The sequence below is a fragment of the Rhinolophus hipposideros genome, assembly GCF_964194185.1.
Source record: "Rhinolophus hipposideros genome assembly, chromosome: 10".
NCBI classification, from domain to species: Eukaryota; Metazoa; Chordata; class Mammalia; order Chiroptera; family Rhinolophidae; genus Rhinolophus; species Rhinolophus hipposideros.
Window position 1 is genome coordinate 35,324,997 of NC_138056.1, and position 26,250 is coordinate 35,351,246.

At 51.8% G+C, this 26,250-nt stretch overlaps 1 protein-coding gene across 5 annotated transcripts in view; it reads left to right on the forward strand.

Annotated features, from left to right (window-relative positions):
• The first annotated feature begins 640 nt into the window (after nt 1-640).
• Nucleotides 641-26,250, forward strand: part of USH1C (USH1 protein network component harmonin) — a 47,234-nt gene continuing 21,624 nt past the window's right edge. The window contains exons 1-15 of one of the 5 annotated variants that reach the window (XM_081065083.1): nt 667-785; nt 10,740-10,807; nt 12,217-12,360; nt 12,507-12,645; nt 16,289-16,397; nt 16,526-16,550; nt 16,757-16,814; nt 17,088-17,182; nt 18,692-18,776; nt 19,697-19,756; nt 19,913-19,969; nt 20,279-20,421; nt 21,484-21,549; nt 21,930-22,054; nt 25,097-25,170. In XM_081065083.1, coding sequence (XP_080921209.1) covers nt 750-785; nt 10,740-10,807; nt 12,217-12,360; nt 12,507-12,645; nt 16,289-16,397; nt 16,526-16,550; nt 16,757-16,814; nt 17,088-17,182; nt 18,692-18,776; nt 19,697-19,756; nt 19,913-19,969; nt 20,279-20,421; nt 21,484-21,549; nt 21,930-22,054; nt 25,097-25,170 — 1,284 coding nt within the window. In that variant the 5' untranslated portion in view covers nt 667-749. Of the gene's footprint in view, nt 786-10,739; nt 10,808-12,216; nt 12,361-12,506; nt 12,646-16,288; nt 16,398-16,525; nt 16,551-16,756; nt 16,815-17,087; nt 17,183-18,691; nt 18,777-19,696; nt 19,757-19,912; nt 19,970-20,278; nt 20,422-21,483; nt 21,550-21,929; nt 22,055-25,096; nt 25,171-26,250 lie in introns of all 5 variants that reach the window. The other 4 variants (XM_081065084.1, XM_081065080.1, XM_081065081.1 and 1 more) reach the window with 4 other exon arrangements.

The window sequence follows — 26,250 nt, forward strand, 5'->3', positions numbered from 1 at the left end:
TTGAATCAAATGGACCAAATGGGGTTTGGGCCCTGGGTGAAGGTCAGCCAGAAATCAGACTGTCATTGTCAGGCCCTTTCATGCTTCAGTGAATGTGTGTATAGGTGTGCTTGGAGGTGGGGTGGGGTGGGCTAGAGGAGGTGGGAGGGGAAGTTGGGTGAAGAGGGGCACTTTCACTCACTGACTCTGGCCTACGTGGGCCACAATAAGACCCCGCCTCAAGAAATTCACAGATCAAAGATTTCTTCCTAGTGGGAAGAGGTCATTGTGGAATGCACGCTGAAGGTGAGACAGTGGTAGCCTTGGGAAGGCAAATGGGCCTCTGTTTGTGTATCCAGAGAACGCTGACTAGGTTACCTCACTCCCAACTTATCCATGTGAGAGTCTCAGAACCTCTTAATTCCGACCCCACAAAAACGTCCCAAACCTCCTCCCCCCCCCCCCCCCCGCGTCCAGAGATCCTCTCTTTCAATTGCGTGTGTTCGGAGTCATTCCAAAAGGATTGGATTAGCGCCAGCCACCCACAGTCACCACTACATTACACACTGGAGCCAGGGCGCGTCAGTGGGAGGAGACAAGTTTCCGGACAGGTGTCTCCGGCCTCCCAGAGGCCCCGCCCCGCCCCCGCCGAGGCCCCGCCCCCACCCGTCAAGGCCCCGCGGGTCACCGTCGCCGCTCCTGCCAGCTCCCGGCAGCCAGGCACCCCAAGGAACGACTTGTGCAGCGACGCCGCGCGATCTGTCCCCGCCATGGACCGGAAGGTGGCCCGAGAATTCCGGCATAAGGTCAGAGCTGCTAGGGGCTCCCCAAGTGCCTGGGAACCCTCCCTTTACCAGTCGAGCCTGAGTTTCTCGGTACGCTGGGACCCTGAGGGTCATTTGATTGCCAGCAGGAATCGCCAGGAAAGGAGGGAGGAACACGGAGACTCCAGATGTAGGAACTATTAAACTGATCTGAAAGTGTCCTTCCTCGTTCTGCCCTCCAGGGGCTGGCGCTGGTACTTCTCTGGGGTTGGAATTCCTTCCAGCCTTGGCGGGCTGGGAGAGAGGATACTTCTGTTTGATGCCCCAGTGGGCAAATTCCCCAGCTCCTTCCTAGTGCTCAGATGGAGCACTTGGAGAGGGTCAGAGGAAGTGTCTGAGCAGTGAGGATTCTCAGGAAGGGGAACTGCCCGTGTCTGTCCTTTGATCTCAAAACACTTCAAGAAGTCCCCTCCCTGCCTAAGGGTATTTCTTAGGTCCCAGACAAGCAGCTGAGGAACTGCTGCTGGTCAGGGGGCAGTAAGAGGAAGGGAAGAGGTCCAGAGAGTCCGCCAGGCCCTTCCAGCAGAATCACTCTCCCCTGGTGTGTCCCACGAAGGGGCCTCATTGGTGGTCTGGGATCCTCAGACAGCATCCCTGGAAGCTGCTGGATTTCATCCAGAGCATTTCCAGACAGTGTCCAGAGCTCTGCAAGAGCCACTGAGGCCCTGAGGTCAGACAGGACCTTTCCAGGAGACACAGCGGACCTCCCCACCAGGTTTTGGGATGCCTCAGAGCCCAGGGGTGAAACCAGGGGTGCCAGGCCCTGCCTGAGGGGCGAGTGACTGTGTGCCCTGAGGCCCTCCCTTAGCCCAGAGGGACAGGACAGTGTCTTTAGACCAAGCCAAACCCCTCCCAGGTCTGAGGGGCAGAGCTCAGGTAGGCAAGACCAGGGTGCTTTACCTCTCTCTCCCCATACAGAGGCCCTGTGGAGACTAAGGAGCCAGTCATTGCAGGACTACAGGCCAGGGGCTGGGGAGTCAATCGTTCACTTAATAGACATGTTTTGAGCACCCATTATGTGCCAGACCCAGTCTCTGACCTCAAACTGTTGGTGGTGTAGATGGGAGGCAGACCCTCCACTAGTAATTACCCGTGGCTAGCTGCTGAGTGTTGGGATCAAGGTTTGTTGGGGGCACGAAGGGGGCAACTCATACTGGCGACATCTCCCTAAAACGAAGCCTTGGGTGAGAGATAACAACAAGTTTAGCAGGAGTTGGGGGCTGGCGAAAGGCTAGGGGAGTGTGAAACAGTGTTCACCAGTGTACTCTGTTGCAAAGGGATGTGAGGGGAGAAATTTCAGACATGAGGACATTTGGTGAGTGTAGATTTCAGACAACCCTCTTTGAAAGAGCACCCCAAGACTCAGGCTTGAATTTCACTTTCCTGCTCCTTGGCTAAAAGTAAATTCGGGTCCTCTTTTGCCTTCTCCCCGTAGAGTACTGGTCTTTGCCTCTTTGAGGAGAATTGCCTGTGGGATCCCCTGTCTAATTCAGCCCCTGGAGTAGCCCCTATTCCTCTTCCCCAGGCCCCACAGGCTCCAAAGGGCCTCAGGCCTCTGTGTTTCCACTGCTCTTCTCTTCCTCCTCACAAGTCATTACCTATTAATGCCCCGGTGTGTGCAGGCGGGGCAGGCGCCATGCTGGGCAAGGTCTGGGCTGGACTTTGTGCCCTGCAGCTTCAGAGGCAGCAGCAGCCTTCCCCTCCCAGGTTGGAGATCATCTAGGAACTGGGGAAAAGGGATGAAGCAGCAGAGGACAGATATAGGGGGACACAGGCATATTGAGTGAAATCTATTGCTTGCTGTCAGTTGCTTTCTGGATGACCCCCTCCTTAGTGTTTCACAGCAAACTGACCCCTCGAGAATGATTTGTAATCTAAATCCTTAGTGGTTGGAGGTAACATTAAAGGTAGTGTGTTGTCATGGAAAGTGCTGTGTGACCCTGAGACAGTTATTAACCTCTCTGTGCCTCAGTTCTCTAATTTGTTAAATTAGGATAACAGTAGTATTTAACTAGTAAGATTACTGCGAATGCTGAATGAGATCTACACATGTGTGGGGAGCTTAAATCGACCCTGGCACTGCTGTTTAGGCGGAGCTTCAATGTCTGCTGCTGTTTGTTGTCTATTATCTGGGGTTATGCCTAACTGGTGTCAGATCTGAACCCTGTCACTCATTGTAACAAGTGAGACCTTGGGCAAGCCACATAATATCTCCAAGCTTCAGTTTCCTTAGCTGTAAGATGAAGCCCCTAGTGCTTACCTCATAGGACAGGATATATTAAATAGAAACTCAAGTACTGGCTACTCTGAACCCATAGTAACCACTTGGTAAATGGCCCCACTGTTTCCGCCAGTGCCTCCAGAGCAACAGGAATCTGTTCCTCTGGGCTTGTGCAGTTTCTCAAGGCCACCAGCAGCACTTGCATGGCCTACCCGGTCACAGCCTTTGGCCAGGATACCAAGGGACGAGGAAAACGACATCAGAAACTAAGGCTTCTTCCCCAGAGAACCAGCTTCTGCAAAGCAGGCTGCCCCTCTGCTCACTCACCTGCATGGAGCAAGAACTTGGTTACTCATTTGCTCAAAAAGTATTTATTGCCTGTTCAGTAACCATGCGTCTACGTCTACGGGTATCTGTAGTGTACCCTGCCCAAGGCCAGGCATCCAGAGGTGGGGTGGTATACATTAGAAAGTCACAAAGAGAACCTGCCTTCTAGGGATTCACTTATCATTCATTCATACATACATGTAGTAAATATTGACAGAGCTCCGAGTATATGCCACACAGCTCTCTAAGCACTGAACAATAAAACAAACTCCCTGCCCTTTTAGAGAGTACATTCTAGTAGGGAAGACAGAGAGTTAACAAATAAACCAATAAAAGTATCATAAAATGCCAAGTAGTGATAAATGTGATGAAAAAATAAAGGGATGAGAGGATAGAAAGTGGTACTCTCTATTTAGGGGAGTCAGGAAGGCCTCTCTGAAGAGGTGATATTTAAGCAGAGACCGGGAAGAAGTGAGGGAAGGAGCCATGGGAATATATGTGGAAGAGCATTCCAAGAGAGAGAACAGCAAGTGCAAAGGCCCTGTGGCAAGCATATGCTTGCCTTCTTTCGGAAGGGCAAGTAGGATGGTGTTTCTGAGAGGAATTATGGAATGGAGAGTAGTGGGAGATGGATTGGAGGAGTGATGGAAGCCTGCTGGGCCATGGTTAAGACTTTGGAATTTGTTGTAAGTGTGATGAGAAGCCAGCAGACCAGTGACATGACTGATTGATGTTTCAAAGGAATTGCTTGACTGCTCGTAGAGAGCAGACTGACAGAGCCAAGAGAGGAACCCATTTAGGAGGCTTTTACAGTAGCCCAGGCCAGAGGTGAGGGCTTGGACTATCGTGAGGAGTGGTCAGACCCAGGGCACATGTTAGAGCTAAACCCGATGGGCTTTGCCAATGGGTTGGCTGTGGGTGTGAAGAGACTCAAGGATGAGTCTACATTTTGGGAGGAGGAGCAAGAGTAGGAGGTGGTGGAAACTAAGAATTCCGTTTTGGATATTTTCAGTTGAAGACACCGGTTAGACCTCAAATAGAGAGGGAACTGAGAAGGCTGGTACTTGTAGGCGTGTGAAGACTGAGGGAGAGGTCCGTGCTACAGAGAAACCTCAGTGAGTCCTTTGGGATAAGAGGATAGTGCGAGCCCCGTGACTGATGAGTCACTCAGAGAGACAGTGCAGATGGAGAGAAGACCCAGGACAGAGTCCAAGGCACCCCAACCTTTAGAGGAAAAGGAATAGCAAGTGAGGCAGGAGACCCAGGAGAAGGGGGCGTGGCCAGCTGTGCCACTCGCCGACTCAAAGGCGACCAACCAGAGTCTTGAAAAGATGAAGTTATGATAATAAAGCAAGAGTCAAGTAAACCCAGTACTATCTGGGATACAAGCTGTGAAGGTCTGGGAAGAGTGTGGCTGGATCCATTCATCCCACCAACATTTATGAAGAGCCCACTCTCTCTCAGCTACTGAGAAAATCGATTTTGTATCATCTATTCTTACTTAGTTTTATTTAACAAACACTTAGAACTTACTATTTGCTAGGCACTGTTCGAAGCATTTAATAGTAATTTATGAATAGCAAAAAAAGTTATTAATTCCCTCATAAAAGGATGAAATGTTATGAAACTGATACTTTTATCCCCATTTTACAGGTGAGGGAACTGAAGCACAGAGAGGTGTAGACCCAGATGGGGAAGGGGCTTGTTGGCTTCACTCTCTACACTGCCCCCAGGCCTGTGCCTGGGACACTCGCAGATTAGTGGGGAGACAGACAGGCGGCTTGGGGAGTTCCATGGTAGGGGTGGAAACAAAGTGTTGTCATGTGTACAGAGAATGACAGGACAGGCTTTGTGGCAGAGCCTAAGGAAAGGCTTGACCAAGGAGAGCTGACGTTTGAATCAAGGAGTCTTAAAGGTGGAGGAAGAGGTCACAGAGGAAATGCTGCTCGCACCACCACCACTAAGAGCTAACATTTCATACCAGCCAGGGTCACGGCAGGAAGCAGCTGGCTCATCCAAACTGGAAACTGAAGAGAGTTTTATGAAGGCACTCTGTAGAGGGAAGGGCAGGTACCTGTGGGGCCATAAGTCTTGTTAATACAGCCTGGGAGGAGCAGCTGCTGGAAGCCAGGTGTTCCTGAAGGCGAGGGAAGAGCGAGTCCCCAGAACAGGGGAGAGCCATGGATGCAGAGAGAAGCCCGCCTCAGGTGAGGGAACCTGCCTAAAGGTGATCCCGCATAGTGAGAACTGGGAGTCAGAACCCATTCTCTGTCTCCTCACGCCCTCTCACCACCTGTTGGCTGAACACAGCAGGAAGCAGAGGGCAGGGAGCTCCCGCAAAGCTTCCTGGGGCACCGGGCAGGCCAGCAAAGGCTGGAGAGGGGCCTGGAAGCACAAAGAAAGAGATACAGCACACAGTTTGGAGCCCTGGGCTCTGTCCTAAGTGCTTTACACACATTCACTCATTTAATCCCTACCACAGCCCAAGGTCAAGTGGAACAACATGCATTATTTAATTTGTTCTTCTCTCCTTCTCCCCCTTTGGCTGGGTGCACACATGAAGGTGAATTTACATGAGCTGAAGGTTGTACGCTTTCCCTGTGCGGCTGTCCAGAAAAGCCAGACCACACAGAGAAATGCCGGGAGATAAGGCTGGAGAGGGCCCAAGGCCAAACCCAGAATTCGCCTCCAGTGCCCGTACAGGCCTACAGCACAGAGCCAGTTGAGCATCAGCCAGACAATGCTGATGCTAGAGGGAGGGGACCAGACACAAGGTCAGACACAAGGTCAACAGGGATGGGGGCATTGATGTGATAAAGAGACTCCCCCCCCAACTGTTATTTGTCGATGGTGGGCTCCTTTAGGATTTATGTGCCCAACATCAAGAGAGATCTAAGAAAAGGAAAAGCTTTCTAAATCCAGTTGGAGAAAGAAGACATGGTATCTTACACACAGTAGGTGCCCCATAAATGTGTATTCCACAAATGCACACACAAAACGTTATATCTAGTAACTGGGTACCAAATGGTGGTTTGAAAAAAAGCAGAGGCTTTGGAACCAGCAGGCATAAGGTGGAGTCTCATTTCTGCCACTTACTTCTCTGAGCCTCTATTTCCTCATCTGTGAAATGGAGATAATAATGTCCATCTACCTCAGAAAGTTGTTGGAAGATCAAAGACAATACATGTAAACCTCGTCAGATGTGGTAGACAGTCAGTTAGCAGAGTATGCCTGAAAGAGGGAACTGGGCAAGAAGGGCGTCAGGCTGGGAGCTGGGTGAGGAGGCTCTGGGCCGTGCATGGTCAGGAAAGACTCTAGAAGAGGGGGCTTGCATTCCCCTTCAATGAAGGCAGGGTTGGGGGGAGGAGGGAGGGCAGTCCATCATGCATGGGTGTGGGGCCTACTCTTTTGTGATGAGCTAGAACTGAGCTAAGAGGAGAAAGATCCAGGAGCTGCGGCAGGTGTGTGCTGAGACGTTACCGGGAGGTGGTCACCCAGGACTGGCCAAGTGATTGGAAGGGAGGCTCCAGACTAGGGCAGCTGGAGTTCATTCGTCATTCAGTGGACACCACTGAGCACTGTGCACCTGTGTGCACAGCACTGAGCTGTTGAAGGCCTATGGTGTGCAGGTGCTTTACACATACCTGGGCACAGGCTATCAGGAGAGTGGTACAAAGTGCCCTCGAGCAGGTGCTCCCGAAGCTGATCCTCGGACCGGTGCTGGCTGGATCCTCCGGGTCAGTTTGCTAGGACCCAGGCTCCAGGAGGACGGAAGACCATATTAAGTCATTCAAGCATTTAAAAAGTAAAATTTGAATTATGATAGTGATGTTATTGCATGTTCAGGCTTCCAGAGAAAGTTCCATTCTTTTCAGTTGTCTTTCCCCATGCCTCTTAAAGCCCAAAGAGTGAGGTGTAAGGGTGTGTGTCTTCCCTGAGGTGTGGTCAGGGGACAAAGCAGTGCTGTTCTCTCTGAGTCCTTTGGAGACACTCCCAGGAGAGCAGTGACAGGCCCTCTATTTTGATTTGTCACTTAGATTTGTATGGAAAGAGCATTCCACACAATCCAGGCATGTTTCCTCAGCTGTTGTGGTATGTAGATAATTTTTTAGATGGACAAGTCAGAATTGCAGAGGTCGATGGATCATTGTGAGTGAGGACACGGAGGTTCATGTGTTGGGGGAAGGGTCCGTTCGGCTGCAGCCTGAGTCCCACTTAGGAAATGGTGGAGATACACCCCTGGAAAGCAGGTAAGGGCAGAACTGAAGACTAGGATTTCTGTGACCTCACTGGTGAGAATGACTGAACATCAGGCTAAAGAGCTGAACTTGTTGTTGCCACAGGAGACCAGTAGGATGTGATTTCTTGATAAAGTAGTCAGCATCGGCCAGCTACAGGAACACCAGGAACAGGCTCTTCTCCACAAAGACCATCTCTAGGTGATCTATGCTTGGCCGGGAAGGAAGGAAAACAGAATCCTGGACAATGCCAAATAGCATTGGCAGTTGCCTTTGTCTTCTACTCCCAATTTCCAGGCAGTGTGTAAATTGCCTACCAAGGACAGTCCATCACTTCTGACACCTAATGACGCAGCGTGAGGCATGTGTGTGAGGGGTGGGAGAGAGCTTTAGTCCTGAGGCCTCAGCCAGCAAGAGATTCTCTCTTCCATTCTTTTTCTCATGGCACGCTACACCCCCCACCCCCCGCCCCGGCTGGAATTGAGCTAGAAGCGCGTTGGTCAGGATGTCCTCATTCCGCCAGAGCATGTGGGATTTTTATGCTTCCCTTGGAGAGAACATCCATGGTTCAGAGTCATTCAAAAGATCTTCTGTTTTCTTGCTCAGTATGGACCAAGCGAAAAGGGTTTTTTCAACCATGCAAAAGAGAGAGATGGGGATTTGAGATAAGGAAGAACTTGACAGCAAAGGGTGTGAAATTTTGGCCTAAAGAGGGCGTGGAGTATTTCCCAGGAAGGCCTGACTCACACACTCATTGGTACAGCAGGAAGAGTGTGGGCCTTGGAATCAGATAGACCAAGGTTCAAGTCCTAACTCTGTCTCTTATCAGCTGTGGGACCTTAGGTGAGTTGACATAACCTCTCTGATCTTCAGTTTCCTCATCTGCAACATGATGTGAGAATACCAGGCCTCATAGGGCTGGTGAGATAGACAAATGGAAGAAAAACCAAGAAAAGCTCCTGGCGCCAGCCCATGGGGACTCTGCAAACATTATTTCCTTTCCCCTTCTGTTCCCATAATTCCCTTCCTCCCATCTGATTGTGTGGGCACACCAGGCAGCAGGGTGGACAAATCCATTCACTACTTATTTATTGACCACTTATTATGCGTTCGGCACAAGGAGTTTAGAACAAACAAACCTCATCCTTCCCCTCATTGGGGTTTTCTGTCTGATGAAGGAAACAAACCAATTCACAAAAAAGGCAAGACATTAAGTTACAAATTGTGACTGCTGCAATGAAAGAATTGGAATATTTCGGAGCGGGGGTTGGGGGATGGAATGAGTTCTGTTTGGGTCGGTGAGCAGGAAGCCCTCCCTGGGAAGGAGGCCAGCCATGCAGGGGAGTAGGAAGCAAGCCAGGCAGAGGGAGGAGCACCTGCTAAGGCCCTGAGGCTGAAGCGAGGGGGAGGCCTGTGGGAGGCACAGATTGGAGGCCTGTGTAGCCAGGAAGAGCGGCCCGAGATAAAGCTGGGCTTTGATAAGTCAAAGTAAGGAATTTCCATTTGGATTTGATTTTAAGTACAGTGAGAAGCTATTAAGCAACCACAAGTGATATGATCTAATTGACAAAGAAAATTCTGGCGCCTGACCCTCGGGGAGTTCAGAATTTTTCTCTGCTTAGACTCCTCTAACACAGCCAAATGTGGGTAGCCCAGGCCTATCTCAGGAGGTCCCCTCCTCCAGCCCCCCCATATAGACCCAGGCATAGGACAGAGAGAGCGAGTCCAGGCTGTTTCCTCATAGAGATGGGCTTTGGGAGGTAGCCTTACGCGGTGTGTGCAAGAGCCCAGGATACCACCCTAACATATAGTACCATCCACTCAAGCAGATGCTTCCACCCATCATCCAGCTGGCTGGGAGCCCCTGGCCTGGAGGAGAAGGGCGGTAAAATAGGAGAAAGCAGGAGTGCCCTCATTGGGCAAGTGGGGTGAACTTGTGTAGCAGCTGAAGCCCAGCTGTGAGTCAGTGGAGGGCACGCCTCCTAGGTTATTCTCATCTTCATTGAAATGCTCAGCCTGACTTTAGCGAGAAGCGGGGAGTCAGGTGGGGACCAGCAATCTGTACTCTGTACCCCTGCTCAGACCAGAAGTCCCCAGGACTGGGCCTAGTGTGTTGGGACAGACAGACTGCCCCAGCCTTCCAGAACCCCTGAGATACCCATAGAAAGAGACAGAGCTGCTCTGGCCCTTCTCTGAGGACCAATCAGCAGCAGCGTCTCCCTGTGGAGGGCTGAGGCCCTGGACCCTGCTGTTGGGGCTGGAGGCTGCAGGAGGAAGGCACAGTGATCCCCTCGAGCCTCCTTCCCTCTCTTACTCAGTCTCAGGCTGAAGAGAGAGCCAAGGATACAGTGCATAGATGCACACTACCTTGCCCTGTGGAGTGGAATCTGGGACTACTGGGCTCCCAGCTCCCCTGGGGCTGAGGTGCTCATGAAAACGTGTTTGACCCTGACCTTGGAGTCCCAGCCATTGACGTCAGCAAAGATGAAATAATGTAACCTGACTCTCCCCCGTGGGTGTGTGTGTGTTTGGGGGGGGGGGTGTCTGCAGGCACCTGGGGAGGGGAAGGAGTGGCCAGAAGTCAGGGGCCAGAACCCAGCGTAGGCCAGGAGGGGACAGGGCAGAGCTGCCCCCGGCACTGGTGACACAGAAGAGCTCTATGGTGAGGTGCTTCCGGCGGGGTGGGATGTGCTATCTGAGCGAGTGGTCCAAATCCTTTCTGAAAGCAGTTATCCGGCACTACAGCCACCATCAGGTAAAAAAAAAACAAAACAAAGGAACGGGCTCCCTCCATGTCGGGGAGCCTACACTGTGGTTGCTACCCTGGCCCCAGGCGACACCGCCAGGGGCTGAGTGGCAGCACTGCTGCCATGGGGTGTGTTGCTGTCACATGTGTGCACAGGTGTGTGCATACGCCTGGGACGACGTTCGGCCTGCCACCTCTGGAGGTGCAGAGGTGCTCCCCTAGCCACGTTAGGGTGGTCTGATGTGTTGGGTCAGAAGGCCAGCCTGGCCTCGGGTTCCCTCCTCTCCTCACAACCCCAGCCTGAGGACATGCTGAGGAGGTCCCCAGCAGTCGCCTCCCCCTCGCTGGGGTCTGCGATGGGGATGTTGGGCCTGGAGCTATAATTCTGCCCTTGGGTTTTCCAGGTGGATTTTCTGATCGAAAATGATGCCGAGAAGGACTATCTGTATGACGTGCTGCGGATGTACCACCAGTAAGTGTGCTGCGCCCAGCGCCTGTGGACCAGCCGGTGCCTCTGGCTGCAGGGAGCCCTCGTGGAGGTGGTTCTGAGACAGGAAGACCTCCCCATCCCACCCTGGGGAGATGGGGTCGGAGGGAAGGCACGTTCTCAAGTCTCCTGGGAACCAAATGGACACACCAGTCGCTTGTCCCAGCAAATATTTACACAGACACTCTGTGCATGGCTCTGTGCTAGGGCCTAGGGGCACACATGTGAGCACGGCAGACTGATTACTGCCCTCAGGTTGCTCACAGTCTGATGGGGGAGGCTATCAAGTCGCCCGAGAGGTTCACATAGAATGTGACTGCTGGGACAGGGCAGGAAGTGCCAGCCGGCCCCAGCATCAGGTGTCTTATCACCCACCTGCTTTCTGAGTCATTCCGCGTACACGTATAAGCTCCTGCCCCTTGCCGGGTACCATGCAGAATCTGGAAATGAATAAGATCTACTTTCTTTCCTCAACTTGTGGCCTGGAGAGGGGAGGTAGACCGTACAAACACGAAGAACTCTAATATAAGTTACAGTAAAATAACTGATAAATGGAAGTAAAAGCAGGATGTGAAGAAAGGAGTTTTCACTTCTGACTGTGGAGGGAAGGACCAAGAAGCCTTGAGCTGGGGTTTGAAGCACAAGAAGGATTTTGATAGGTGGAAATACCAGGGACAGGCATTCCAGGATAAGGGATCAACATTAGCACAGGTGCAGAGAGGTGAAAGCACAGGTGTGAGTGGGAAATGACAAGGAACCTGGGGGAGTAGAGCTCGGGGCTCACAGGGACCATACACATCCACGAGGCAGGTCGTGGAGACCCTGAGCCTGCCAGAGAGAATGGATCATGTGGGTAGCCATCAAACGGTTTTGAGAAGAGGAGTGACTTACATTTAGAAAAGGTTAGAAAAGAGTGAGCAAGTCTGCAGGCAGCTAGAGAGGTGCAGGCCAGGGGCGCTGAGGGCCTCAACAGTGAGAGGAGGACGCATGTGAGAGGTACTGTGAAGGGAGAATTTATCGAGTTTAGCTGCAGGCTAAGTGAGAGACTGGGGGTGGGGGGGTCACCACAGTCTCACATGAGGTTTCCTGTCGGGAAAGACCTGGGCTTCAGAATGAGGCAGAGTGGAGTTTGAATCCGGACTTGATTTTATTTGCAAAATGGGTTAACCATCCCTACCTCACCAGTGTCCTTGTGCTCATATGAGAGAACAAAGCTCTTTGGAAGCCCCTGGCCTAAGTTCGGGGCTCTGGGTTTTTCAGGAAAGTTTTCCTCAATCCCAAGGCCTGAGCCCAATGGGTGGAGACACAGCCCGGTACTGCTTCCTCTGGGAACCCTTGGGTCTCAGAGGTCATGGCTATGGGTGCGGCTCCACCTCTTCCCCGTGTCTCCGCAGGACCATGGACGTGGCTGTGCTTGTGGGAGACCTGAAGCTGGTCATCAATGAGCCCAGCCGCTTGCCACTGTTTGACGCCATCAGGCCCCTGATCCCGCTGAAGCACCAGGTGGAGTACGACGAACTGACCCCCCGGCGCTCCAGGTGCGAGTGGGAGGTGACAAGTAACCTGGACAGGGGGCAGGGGGTAGGAGAGATCACCCTGGGATGGACAGGGCTGCTCTCTAGAGGGTGGGGCAGCACTGGGGGTCAGGCCAGAGCTGAGCCATCACCGACTTCTCCTATGGCAGGAAGCTGAAGGAGGTGCGTCTGGACCGTCTGCACCCAGAAGGCCTTGGGCTCAGCGTGCGTGGCGGCCTCGAGTTCGGCTGTGGGCTCTTCATCTCCCACCTCATCAAGGGCGGCCAGGCAGACAACGTCGGGCTCCAAGTGAGTGAGAGGAGCCCTCAGGCTTCCTGCCTCTCCCCTTCCTCACTCGCTGGACTATGTGGCATCACATGATCACCTTACCCGTCTGAGACTTTGGGATAGGAAGAGGCTGACACATCCTGACAGACCTTCCACAGGCCCATAGAAATCAGGCTGCAGACAATTGTCTGTTTTCTTGAGTCAAGCTGGAAACTTGGCTTGTGGCTATTGCTACTGCACTACAGCCCACCTCCCCTACCTCCTAGTTATATCTGGACCCCTGTAGCTTTTTCAGCCTTTTACTGAAAGGAACAAGGAAATCCTGGTGTAATATGGTGCTTCAGAGCAGACTCTGGAGCCAGGCTATCCTGGCTTTGCTTTTCATTAGTTGTGTGGCTTTGGTGAAAACACTTAACCCCATGCCTTAGTTTCCTCACCTGTAAAATGGAGATGATGGTGACACTATCTATCTCATTAGGTTGTTATGAGGAAAACATCAGTTCATATTATAAAGTACTTATAACAGTGCCAGGCACATACGTGCTCTGTGTTTGTGAAGTAAGCAAAGAGGGAGATGGAAGAAACACCTAGAATGTGCCAGGTAACATGTGTACAATCAGTTCCCATTATATGCCTTGGCTGTCTCATCCCCATTTTATAGAGTTGATAGAGGCTTAGATCTTGAGTCGCAGCTAGTAAGAGACAGAGCCAAAATTTGGATCCCAGGGCCATAACTGCCAAGCCCAAGGATCTCTCTTCAACTCCCCAGGTGCCTCTCCTCTGGGGTCCCCACACCTGGGTGTCTGAGCAGAGATGGGCAGACCTCCAGGTCTCTCTCCTGCCGGAGCCCAGAGCTGTGTTTTTGTATGTCCAGCTAAAGGAGGCCCTCTCACCCCCTCCCAGCATGTTTGTTATCAACATCCCAATCCGAGCGGCTGAGCCAGGGGCTTCAGGGGGCAAAGGGTATAAGACACCATGGAAAGGGAGGTGGAGACTGGGAGCTGACAGACAATGCTTTGTTCTCAATCCCTGTCTCACGGCTTGCCGGTGGCATCTGAAATTTCAGCCGCTTCATTATTCCTCTCCTGTGCAGCACATTTTCCAGCCCAGAAACGCAGCCAGAGAAAAACCATAATGAGCTCCTCTTCTGGCATCAGCAGAGGCCCTCTTTTTTCCAGAGTGAGCTCTCCTCTTAGGATAAGCATTTCTCAATGATGTCTCCGTGATTGGGGGCATGGGGGCATTTTAATGAAACAAAGTTTTATCTTCCCGCCTGTTTCTCAGGCTTGTGAATTATCCACCCTTTCTGGGGCTGACAGGCTCATCTCTCCTTTGTGCCGCTGTCCCTCAGATCGTCATTTCACTGTGGCCCTGGCACAAAGAGCCTTTTTGCAGGGCTCCATGCGGGAGGGAGAGGGAGAGGAAAGCTGATCCTGCAACCTGAGCCAGGAGTTGTGTGGGAATCATTCTGACTGGGGTCCCAGGCAGGTTCTCTTTAGGAACAAGACAGGGAACTTCATTTACAGGAGCTGGGGGAAATGTCTGCATCCATTTACCTGTCTGGGTTCACGTTTCTGGGGAGATCTCATGGCTGAGAGAGGCTAGAGGAAGATTCTGGAAGGCAGAGGAGGAGCATGTCCAGACACAAACTGCTGATTTGACCTATGAGGCTGGGCCATGGGTGGGGGGCATGGACACACCAATAGGACCCAGCCTTGGGCCCCCAGCTCTCTGCTCTTATCTCCCTACTGCAGATATTTTAGATTTTTTTTCAAGCGTATCCTGTCTGAACCTATGTCCCCTGCCATGCACAAGATGGTGTGTGCTGCACAATTTGCTGTATAGTCCAGAGCTGCAGAATGATTTCTGTGCCTTGGTTGTTCCAGCTATAAAACGGGCGCAGTAATCCCTGCCTTTCCTATGGGACTTGAGGGCTCTGATAGGTGGCAAGGATCCAGAGAGGGCAGGACACAGGGAATTGCAGCCAGGCTTGGCCAGGTGCCCTTCTTTTCTGCTTCCAGATGCCCAATAGACAACGCTTATTATCAGTGAGGGAGACCTGACTTCAAATCCCAGCAACACTGTTTACTGGCTGGGTGACGTTAAGCAAGTGATTTCACCTGTCTGAGCCTCAGTTTCCTTATCTGATAACAGAGTTGTTAAAAAAAAAAAAAGTGGATGCAAGGAGTTAGTCCACCTGTTCTCCTTACAGGAGTTGGCCCCAGACACCCAGAGGTCTTCAGTGAGTCCCTTCCTGTGGCAACTTTTTGAGCCCCTTCACACTTCTGTCAGGCCCTAGAGAAGATTAGGGTCTGTATCCACATGAGGAAGTGTCCAGGTAGCAACAGCGAGAAGGTGACTGGGAGTATGAGTTGGCCGAGAGGACCCCTCAGAGGCTGTCTGCCCAGCCCCCAGACCCCACAGAGCGTCCCCCACATGTACCAACAAGTCTCCAAAGGGTCAGCACGTGTTATGTGAGTTAAGCACCCAGGTGACCTGCTCTGGCCGCAGGCTGGAGAGGCTCATCCAGATCCAGTCCCTGTTTTATAGCTAATGGCTGTGTGACCTTAGACAAAACTTCACCTCCCTGGGCCTGTTTCGACTGACGTCTGAGGGTCCTTCAGCATTGCAGTTATTAAATGAGGAGCTTCAGGGCTGATTCCAGGGCTGAGGTGCTTGGAGGAACCCCAGGCAGTGTCCAGCAGGGGGCAATCTCAACACGCATCTGTATCCAGGGCTGGCCTCTCAGGCCCCACAGCCCTCATCTCTCCCAATCTAATGAGGCCTAAGTCCTGAGAAGAGGAACATGATCCGATATTTAAGCTCAGGGCCAACTAACGAAAACAATAGCAACCATGTATTGATTACGTATGGAGTGCCAGACACCAGATATCTTTACATGCACATACTCACTTAATTCTCATAGCAACCATAGCATTTTCCCATTTTACAGATGAGGGAAACTGAGGTCCAGAAAGTTCAAGAGACTTGCCAAGGTCACACAGCTAATAAGAATAAAAACAGGAATTCAGACCCAGGACAGCTTATGCCAAAGCCTTATATTCATTCACCGTTCTTTGCTTATGCCCAGAATAGGAATTCAGAGGTCAGGGCTATGGTAGATTAAAATGTCCATCAAGTTTCCACTGAGTGGAAAAAAAGAGATCGGATGTGTGTCAGTGATGTAAGCTTGAGTCAGGAGTCATGGAAATTCCCCACTCAATCCATTGTGGTGTTACAGGGGAACCTGCTCCTTAGGGAAGGGTGGGACAAAGGCCAGGCAAGAGCTGCTGGAATCTGGGTGATTCCATGGTGCCCCCTTGGGGTGAAAGAGACACCAGAGTGAGGGTGCAGACTCTTGACTTCTTCTCCCAGCTCTGCTACCCACTCTCTGTGCCCCGCCCCTGCCGTCTTGGTTCCCCCTATAAAATGGGGCAGAAAGACTGCTTGGAAGTGCCACCGCCCTGGAATACCCCTGGCTGATGGAAGGTGGGTTGGTTGTGACAAGGCTCTAGGACACACATATCAAGGTTTCTTCTGAAGGAATGCATGGCTGTCATCCCCCTTCCTGGAAAGCAGGCTGGGGACAGCCGCCAGTGAGCCTGCCCAGCCGCCTGACTTCCCTCAACCTGGTGCTCGTTCTCTCTGTCTCTCTGTGGCCAAGGTAGGGGATGAGATCGTCCGGATCAATGGATATTCCATCTCTTCATGTACCCACGAGGAGGTCATTAACCTCATCCGCACCAAGAAGACGGTGTCCATCAAAGTGAGACGTGAGTGAGGCTAGAAGGTGGGGGACGCTGCTGGTGGGGTGGGGTGTGGTAGGTTGGAGGGAATCCAGCTTCTCGGGGAGGCATGGAGGGCAGAGGAGCCGTCCTGACCCCATGCCTTTCTCTCACAGATATCGGCCTGATCCCTGTGAAAAGGTGAGCATGACCCTGCTCTGTAAGCAGACTCTTTCCTGTGGGCTCTGGCTCCTGGGATCAGCCTTGGGGTCTGGCTTCCCCTAGGCCAGTACTGCCCCTGGGCCAGCAGTTGCTGGAGGCTTTAGAGGGGCTGCCCCCTCAGGATTGGGGGCCTGGTCCCCCAAACATCTCTAACGACCCCCCCTTCTCCTTTCCCTTCCCATCAGCTCTCCTGATGAGCCCCTCAAATGGCAGTACGTGGATCAGTTTGTGTCAGAATCTGAGGTAACAGCCAGGACTACCAGTGATGGGGTCTGGATGGAGTGGCAGCCAGTCCTAAAGGAGGGATTTGTTCTAGGGATGTGCCCTCAGGGGCTTCCCGGGTCCGCAGTGCATCCCAAAAGCCCCTGCGGGTGGTGGGCCCTCAGCCAGGCCAACTGGTGCAGACACACAAACCTGGGACAGACTGGCCATTGGGCTCACATGGAAACAGCAGTGATTATGAGCGCAAGAGGCCACTTGTAACACCTAGTGACCCTTATTCTGTCCTTCCTCCAGGGCGGGCTGAGCAGCCTGGGCACCCCTAGGAATCGGGAAAACAGAGAGAAGAAGGTCTTCATCAGCCTGGTGGGCTCCCGGGGCCTTGGCTGCAGGTGGGTGGCAGGCATGCCCTGGGGCTCACTCATGGCCAGCAGATCCCAGGGGGCCCCTAACACGTCTCCCCTCACTCATTGCTGCTTCTGAGGAGGCTTTTATCCACTGCCGATAACACTTTTTGGTGCCTGATTTCCCCTCTGAGCGTCACAACAGTCCTGTAGGGCCAGGGGGACAGCTCTGACAGGCCCATTTTATAGATGAACAAACTGAGAGCCATGTTTCTTTCGTGGGCCCTCTAGTCATTGTAAAGGGAGCCTGTCCTTCTGGTCATCTCTGTCACTGTTCTCTTGCCACTTAGTACCTGGTGGGCTTCCTGAAGAGGCAGCCCAGGAATTGCAAACAGACATCAGCTCACAGGGCATTCTTGGTAAGCGCACAGGTGCTACAGTCGTAGATTTAGGGGCCAGCCCCTACTCTGCCACCTGTGAGTTTTGGAACCTTGGACTAGTTAACTTTACCATGCTGAGCTTCAGTTTCTTCCTCTATAAATTGAGGATAATAATATCCACGCTGTGAGGAGAAATGACATGACAGAAGTAAAGTACCAAGTTTGGTGCCTGGCAAGTAGTAAGCAGTTGGTAAATAGTAGCTATTTTTATTTGAGTTATTCTTATTATCTCCATTCAGTCACACTTATTCAACTCTTTTCTGCCAAGCATAAGTGATAAAAAGTCTCTCGTTTCTAAGAGATTATAGCCTGATGTTGGAGCCAGCCACATCATTAGTTACAGCATAGAGTGACAAGGACATGAATGGACCTGCCTGCTGCATCAGGGATGGCAAATAGTTTTCCTATCCTATTTGCTATATCTAATTAACTAGTAGTGGCCGCCGAGAGTACTATTTTTTTTCTTTTTTCTTCATTTTTTAATTAAAGTTTATTGGGGTGACAATTGTTAGTAAAGTTACGTCGATTTCAGGTGTACAATTCTGTATTACATCATCTATAAATCGCATTGTGTGCTCACCACCCTGAGTCGGTTCTCCTTCCATCACCATATATTTGATCCCCTTTTCCCTCATCTACCACCCTATTTTGAAAAGAACTCTAAGGCTGTATCTAAGCTTGATAGAGAAGAGTGCTGTGATCGATTAGTGATGTCTGCCACAGATCTGGGTGGGGAGAATAATAGCACGAGTGCCACCTTTGCTGTAGGTATTTTAGGAGCACTGAGAAAGGAGCCACTAGCTTAGTCTTGGGATAATATTAGGAGTTTGATTAAAACCTTGTAAAGATTATAGCATTAGAGTCTTAAGGTATGAATAAGAAAGTGCTATAAAATGAAAAGAAACAGTATATGCAATGTATTGGGTAGGGGGGAATTACAAGTAGTTTTCTGTGGCTGTTGCCATAGATAGACAGTGGAGGGCCTTGGTGCTGAGCTCATGGGTGACCTGTATCCTGAGGGGCTTGAGCACTAAACAAACAGGCAGAGGCGACAGGACATTGAGAATGAACAGGTGCTGAGGCAGAGGCTCACCTGCATTTCCCATCTCTTCCACAGCATTTCCAGTGGCCCTATCCAGAAACCTGGCATCTTCATCAGTAACGTAAAGCCTGGCTCCCTGTCTGCCGAGGTGGGGTTGGAGGTGAGTGACCCTGGGCTGGCATCAGACTGTGATCGCACAGTGATGGAGGCATGTGCCTTCCCACACAGCCATCTCTCAGCAGTCACTGGCTGATGATTCCTACTCCTCAAGGGAAAGCTTCAATGAAAGGGTGGCATTTGACCCTTTCTACAGTCTTCTCCAGTTCTGAGAGCCTTTGGTCCTGAGCTTGGAAATGACATAATAATAATCAAAGAGTTGACATTCATTGAGTGTTTCCTGGGTTAGACATTGTTCTAAGCCCTTTTAAATTTACAAGAACTCTGAGCATTAGGTACTATCGTTATTTCCATTTTACAGATGAGGAAACTGAGACCCAGAGAAAGTACAGGATTTTTCCAAGATCATGTACCTAATATAGTAGGATTGGGATTCCAACCTCGGTGGCCTGATGCCAGAGCCAGAACTTTTAACCTCCACTTTAGACAAGTTACTTACTTCCTCTTTCTGCGCTTCAGTTTCCTCTCCTATAAAATGGAGGTAATAACCTTCCTTCTAGGGTCATTGTGTAGATTAAATGAATTAATACATATGCATAAAAGTGTGCGGGGCTCATAGGAAGGGATTTATGAATGTTAGCTACCAATTATTATTACTATGACTCAACATAGCCTTTGCTAGATGAGAAGCCCAAAGGCCCCTATGTCCACAAACTGGATTTTTAAACTAAATGTCATAATTCAGCCAAAGGAGTGACTACCTATTGGTATAATATTGTTAGCAGCTGATGAAAAAGACACAAGGTGGAGGGGCCCTGGGAAGACCCCACTGGGGATTTCTAACTGTTCTGCTCATCAGGGACAGCTGAGGGGCAGCCACTTGAAGACCCAAGTGGGGAAGCTTTGCTGCAGAACAGTGGACAGTTAGGCAAGCACGCTGACCCCTCTCTATTTCTTCACCAGACAGGGGACCAGATTGTCGAAGTCAATGGCATCGACTTCTCCAACCTGGACCACAAGGAGGTGAGATGTGGGGTCTTCACCTGCGGGCTGTTATCACCTCTGCCCTCCTCTTCTCACCCCTTCTCCCGCCATGGGGTCTGAAACCTGCTGTGCTCTCTCGAGGCCTTGACTGCTCTGTCTGTCAGGCCTCAGCTGACCGCCCACATGTCCCCACAGGCTGTGAACATACTGAAGAGTAGCCGCAGCCTGACCATCTCCATCGTAGCTGGAGCTGTAAGTCCAGAATGGGCTGGTGGGGACTCCATGACCCCTGACCTCCAGGCCCAGCAGCTCGGAGCCCTGATTTCTGCCCCACACTTCTGGGAAGGGCCAAAGGCCCTGCTATGAAGCCCTGACAGAGCAGAGCGGGAGGGTGTCTGCCCAGCCAGGAGAGAAGTTGGGTCAGAGGCTGCAGAAACTACAGTGCCTGACACTGGGGCCTTAGTGATGAGAGCACAACCCTCATCTTGGCCTCCAGGGCTGCAGCGGTGGAGGCCCAGGTTCCCCAGGGGACTGAGCAAGGGGCCTCTTTTTCCCCCTGAGGGCCGGGAGCTGTTCATGACAGAGCGTGAACGGCTGGCAGAGGTGCGGCAGCGCGAGCTGCAGCGGCAGGAGCTTCTCATGCAGAAGAGGCTGGCAATGGAGTCCAACAAGATCCTCCAGGAGCAGCAGGAGATGGAGCGGCAGTGAGTGCCAGCAGCCAGGACACCCCTCCCCTACCCTCCCAGACCACCGTAGCACCCCCCACCTCGCTTCCTGCTCATCGTGTACTGAGCCACCCTTGTCCTCTCCTCCCGGAAGCCCATCCGCAGACCAGATGGGACCAGTGGTGGTCAGCATGAGCATTACCTGCCTCCAGATCTCCAGGCTCCTCCCTCTTTCCCAAAGAGAGCCCCCGATTTCCAAGGCCCAGGAATATGGGGATAGCCATAGCTAACATTTGTGAAGTACCAACCATGTGGCTAGCATTGTGTTAGGGCCTGTGCATGTTACTTAATTTCATTCTCACAATAGCCCTACAAGATAGATGTGATTAACCCATTTTGCAGATATGGAGACTGAGACTTAGAGAGGGTAAGCCACTAGTGTACAAAGTCATACATGGCCAAGCTGGGATTCACGCCCAGGTAGTCTGGCTACCCTGTCTATGGTGATAAGCCCTCTGCCCCCACATGGGGTGGAGATGATGGACTGAGAGATTAAATTGGGCAATTCATAAATCAGAAACTACTATCAAAATCCAAATCCTGATACATTCTAGGAGCTCATAAGAATTTGGAAAAGGAAGGTGGACAGGATCTTCCCATCTTTCTCACTGCAGAATTAGCTTGGAGGACCAGCCCTGTTGGTACCTCCGCCCACAGCCCTGGCCTTGGTTAGCAGCCCCAGCTTTGCCCCTGGGGTCTGGGGTCCTCCTCTGGGAGGACCTTACTCGGGCTAGACCCAGCCTATCATTAATCACTTGAAGTGTTTGGAGGTCGATCCATGGAGTGTGGCCCACGTTTTCCTGCCTCCCAGCTCCGACAGCACAGACTCTCTGCTCAGCGGGGCCAAAGAAAACCACACAAGAGCACACAGCCCAGACTCTGTTGGACGTGCTTTCTCAGCATCCAAATCTGGTCCAGGCATCCTTAGAAGGGCACCTGGAAGACATACTGAAAACCTTTCTCAAATCAGGAATTAGCCCCAAGGAAGAGTTAACTTCTCTTGCATAGACTCCAATATACCAATCTGCACTTGTGTTTCAGAAGGAAAAAGGAAATTGCCCAGAAGGCAGCAGAGGAAAATGAGAGATACCGGAAGGAGATGGAACAGTGAGTGCCTCAGCTCCACGCGTCTGCACACACGTGTCTGTGTGTGGACATGAGTGTGTTTTGGGAGTGTAGCCAGGTAGAGGCCACCTCCAGGTCCAGTGACCTGGCCCTCTTGTTCCCTGGTGGAGCCTCTGTTGCTTGTCGCCATTCCATAATCCTAGTAAAGCCCATCCTATTAGGGTAACTAGAACATAGTCTTATGTAATTGCCAGGGTGGCATTCACACTCGATTCAGATTACAAGTGCCAAGGATTTTATTGTCCTCACCACAGCTAGAACCACGCGGCCTCTTCCCAGGCTGGTTGGGGTTTCCCTACAGGGAGAAGGTAGGCCTGCGAAGGTTTTGGCTCCAGTCACAGGCATGGGGGTCTCTATTTCAGGATCGTGGAGGAGGAAGAGAAGTTTAAGCAGCAGTGGGAAGAAGACTGGGGCTCAAAGGAACAGCTGCTCTCGCCTAAGATCATCACCACTGATGTGCACCCACTCTCGCTTCGCAAGCCAAAGTGTATGTATCATGTGCCAAGGGGAGGGCGCTTCCTTCTGGGGCTGGGGGACCGAGGGGTCCAGACAGAGATGCTGGTCCCCCTGCACCCACCACCACTTCCCCAGGTAGATAGCCCATGGCTCTCTAGGCTGCATTTCCTGCATGTGCCAGGGGCTACTTGCCAGGGCATTAGAGCGGGCAGGATCTGTGTGCCCTCCTTGTCCCAGGTCTGCCCCACAACACAGACTCAGGCAGGCAAACCCCTCCCCATGCCCTTGGGCTACTGAGGAGGGATTGGTTGCAAAGGTGGAACCACTCATGGGATTGTCTTGCTCCTTGGCTATGAACTGAGGCCGGGGTAAAATAGCAGCAGGAAAGAGGGGAACAGGCTCCCACTAGAGAGGACACTGGTGGTCCAAGGTTGATGGGCGACTGTAGGAGGAGCATACCTGACGTGCCCCTACCACTCACATTCCTGTGCACAGACCCTGCGCGGTCCCACTTCTCCAACAATGGAGGCAGGGAGAGGACTGTGAGACCCCTCTCAGGCACCAAACTGCGGGCGTCCTGTGGCCTCAGCTTTGTGTGCTGCTCCCATCCCCTTTCTTCACCTGTTCTGCATTCTCACCTCCCATTTCAGTCCAGGCCCCAACCGATTGCTGCCCTATCCACCTGCTCTCAACCCCACCTCCCAGGATGTCTCTTCAAGGGGCAAGCTCACAGCACCAGGACAAAGTGGGGAACTCAATCTCAGTGCCTCTTCAGGGGGCGCCTGGTGGGGAACCTGGGGCAAGCCCAGGATGCCTAGTGGGCCCTTTCCTCTCACTTTACAGTTGTTTTTATTTCTACTTGACTTATGCGGCAGGTTCTACTGAGTATTGATTGTGCTCAGCTGACCTGGCAATCTCCAGATATGGGTGAATCTGCACCCAAGAGCCCAGGTTCCCCATTTCTGCCTTATGGCAGCCATTTGGTATCTCCCATGATGGGGTCTGGACAGCTGCAGCCCCAGCTTTGAATCATGCCCATGCACTAGAGGGACATCAACCTGAGTCGACGGAAAGGTTCAGGGCATCTGCATCGCTCCATCTCATTCCTCCCTGGTGCAGGGCCAACAGCCCCCTTCCTGGCAGCGGGGCACAGTGTCACCTCAGGGTCCTCTCCGAAGGACAAAGCACGCTCTCACCAGCCTCCCCCGTGACATTGGGTATTAGCTGAGGTTGTGGCCAGAGCTAAATTCCTCCCGAACAATCTATGTTTTAGACAGGGAACTAATTTGCTCTTATGCGTGAAATAGGAGCTTCAGAAGGAGAGAAATCGATTTTAATTGCTTCTCATGGAAGTAATCCTAGTCAATTTAGTACCTTCCTAGAAATTGGGTCTTGGCTTCGGCACAGACACATCCTCTCATAAACTATAGACAATAAAAATGCTCTCTCTGGCCAGCTATTTATTTAGTGCTTTTAAACCAAATCAAGCTTCGTGAATAAAAGGAGTGAAAACGTTCCCTTTGTTCAAGATATAAATGTATTCTAAGGGAATGCCGTGAAGCATGAAATTGATAACCCGAGTCTGCCATTCTGCGCTGGGGCATGTGCCGCCTCCATCCATCTCCACATGTACCGGCCTATCTCTAAATTCTAATTTAGAGATAAGTCAGGAAATGCAGGAAGGCGTCTGAGTCAGCTCAGTTTCTGCCCTTCTCCCCGTTCCTGGGAGGCTGCAATGGTCTCAGCTGTGTCGAGCCAATAGGACCCAGCCGTACTCAGCTCCTCCCTGACCACTCTTCAATTCTGGGGCCCAGTTAGCCGACAATTTATACCTGACTCAGATGTCTGTGCCTGTGAGGGGTGGGCCCTGCATGTGTGAACAGTCAGGAAAGCGTGCGGAGCATCTCTTACCTGGAAAAGGAAGCTGCTCATCCTAATGACGTGAGTGGGACTGACTTCACCCCCGCGTGCCCCAGGGGCTCAGCCTGCCTACCCATGGCTGACCCAGCAGAACCCCAGCGTTCCACCAAGCCCGCAAGTCTGGGACGCACTGTCACAGAGGCCCCCAGATCTTTCCGTAGCTAAAGCAACAAGAGGGGGATTTTTTTATTAAGGATCCCAGAGCTAGAAAAGGCCTGAGAGAGGAAAAAGTTTAAAGAAGAGATGCCCAGCCTTCTCTCCCCAGCAAGTACCCCGTCAATTAGTCCCCACACCCAGGAGACCCCAGGGTTTGGAAGTTGAGTTTTTTCCCCAAACTATTAAAGTAATCATTTGTGTTCCCATTGTTTGATTAAATAGTCATTCTTATTAGCGAGAAAACATCAGTGTTCTGCTGTTGAATAAACATAAATCGAGCCAAAAGCAAAGTGACTTAACATAAAGGAACATGAATCGAGCCCAGGTAGCCTCTTCATAGGTTAATGGGCAAGTTCTTCTAATTAATATTTTGAAATATTAATGAGCAGCTCACAGCAGACTCATACACCACTGCTCAGTCTCCAGGGAGGCCGGAGTCCAGGTTGGAAACCACTGGAATGGATCGTTTGCTATTCTCCACATTATGTCCAAAGCCATGTCTTTCTGGCCACATATGCCCCTTACCCTTTGGAGTCTCCTCAAGACCCCCCCACCCAGCCACACAGCTTCAGCTTCCCCTGGGGACCCCGAGCTCCAGAGGTGGAAAGAAGCCAGGAGGCTCTGTTCTCCCATTGGAAGCCCTTGGCACCAAACATGTATAGTACTCAGATATTCCCACCCTCTGTGCCACGCCTCCCAAGTTTCAGCCACACATTCTGCAAAATGGTTCCCACTCTGCTGTCAGATCAGAAACCCCTGTTGTTAGCCCATTTTACAGATAGAGAAACTAAAGCTACCCCAGTTGAAAGCACTGCACGTACCATCCCAGAGCAAGAAAGGTTTGCTCCAGGCTTCTGAGCCCTGTTCCTGCCCCTGACCTCACAGCTCCCCTAGAGGAAGCTGATCACAGATCCTCAGGCTCCTGGGAAGCACCCCCAGCTTCTTGGTCTCCTGAATCCCTCTTGGTTCACCAGCTTCCTCCTCTTTTCCCAAGTAGATGATGAGGGAGTGGAGCCCAAGCTTGAGCCTGCCAACAACATGGACAGAGGCACAGAGAAGCAGGGAGAGCAGGTTTGCAGCCCCGCTTCGCTTCCTGGCCTTGCTGCTCTGCTTGCCCTGCCCACCTCTTCCTGCCAGCCCTGCAGACCCCAGCTCCAAGAGGCCAGCACGTGCTGGGGACCACTGGAGTCTGTGAAGCTCCTCCAAGCCCTGGCTTGGTCCAGGCACTGCACACGAAACCTTGAGACTAGGACTCATGGCCAGGCTGAAATGTCAGCAGTGCATATCAGTACGACTACACCACTGTTTCAATATTTAAGTACTGCCCAAGGTCAAGTCCTTCCTCTGCTGCTCGGGCCTCTCCTCAGATCTCCCCAAGGTGCAGCAACTAGGGGGCAGTGCTTGGTTCAGCAGGAGGCTTCCGAGAGCCTGTTCTAGAACCCAGGTTGGTCAATGGTGGGTAATTATTGAAGCCATCACCACTGGCCCAAGGAGCTTCAGGTTTGAGGTATTACCCGCTCATGCTGTTGCCTGGGGAAGGCGGGGGCTGGTGCCCTGCTTATTTGGCTTTATTAGGTGGGTAATTATTGAAGCCATCACCACTGGCCCAAGGAGCTTCAGGTTTGAGGTTATTACCCGCTCATGCTGTTGCCTGGGGAAGGCGAGGGCTGGTGCCCTGCTTATTTGGCCTGGATGGGGATACGCTTTTCTGGAGGCCAGTCTCCTACCCACTGCTGCCTGAGCTGTCCTTCCCAGAGCTGACCCCATCATTGCTTTCTCTTTCAATGTTGAAAATGGGGGATATGGCCTACACCATGAAACAAGACTGTTTCGTTCCGTCTGACAGCAGTTCTAGGCAGAGACCCAGGATCCCTTTTTTCTCGAGCCTTTTCTTGGATGGAGGGACCAGACGTCATCAGTCAGGGGAGGCCTCATTCTCTTTCAACGGGGCTTTGTGTCGGCACGCTGTGGCTATGTTTTGGGAAAGCTCATCCTTCCACCAGGGGCTTTCTCTTTGATTTTCTGGCTCTAACTTCTAAAGCCAGTGTCCTAGGGAGAGGCAGTTGACAGGGGCCCATAAACTGGCAATCAGGGCCTTTCTCAGATGGCCTTAGGCCTGCTTTACAACCCAGGTGAGGCCAGGTAAGTGGA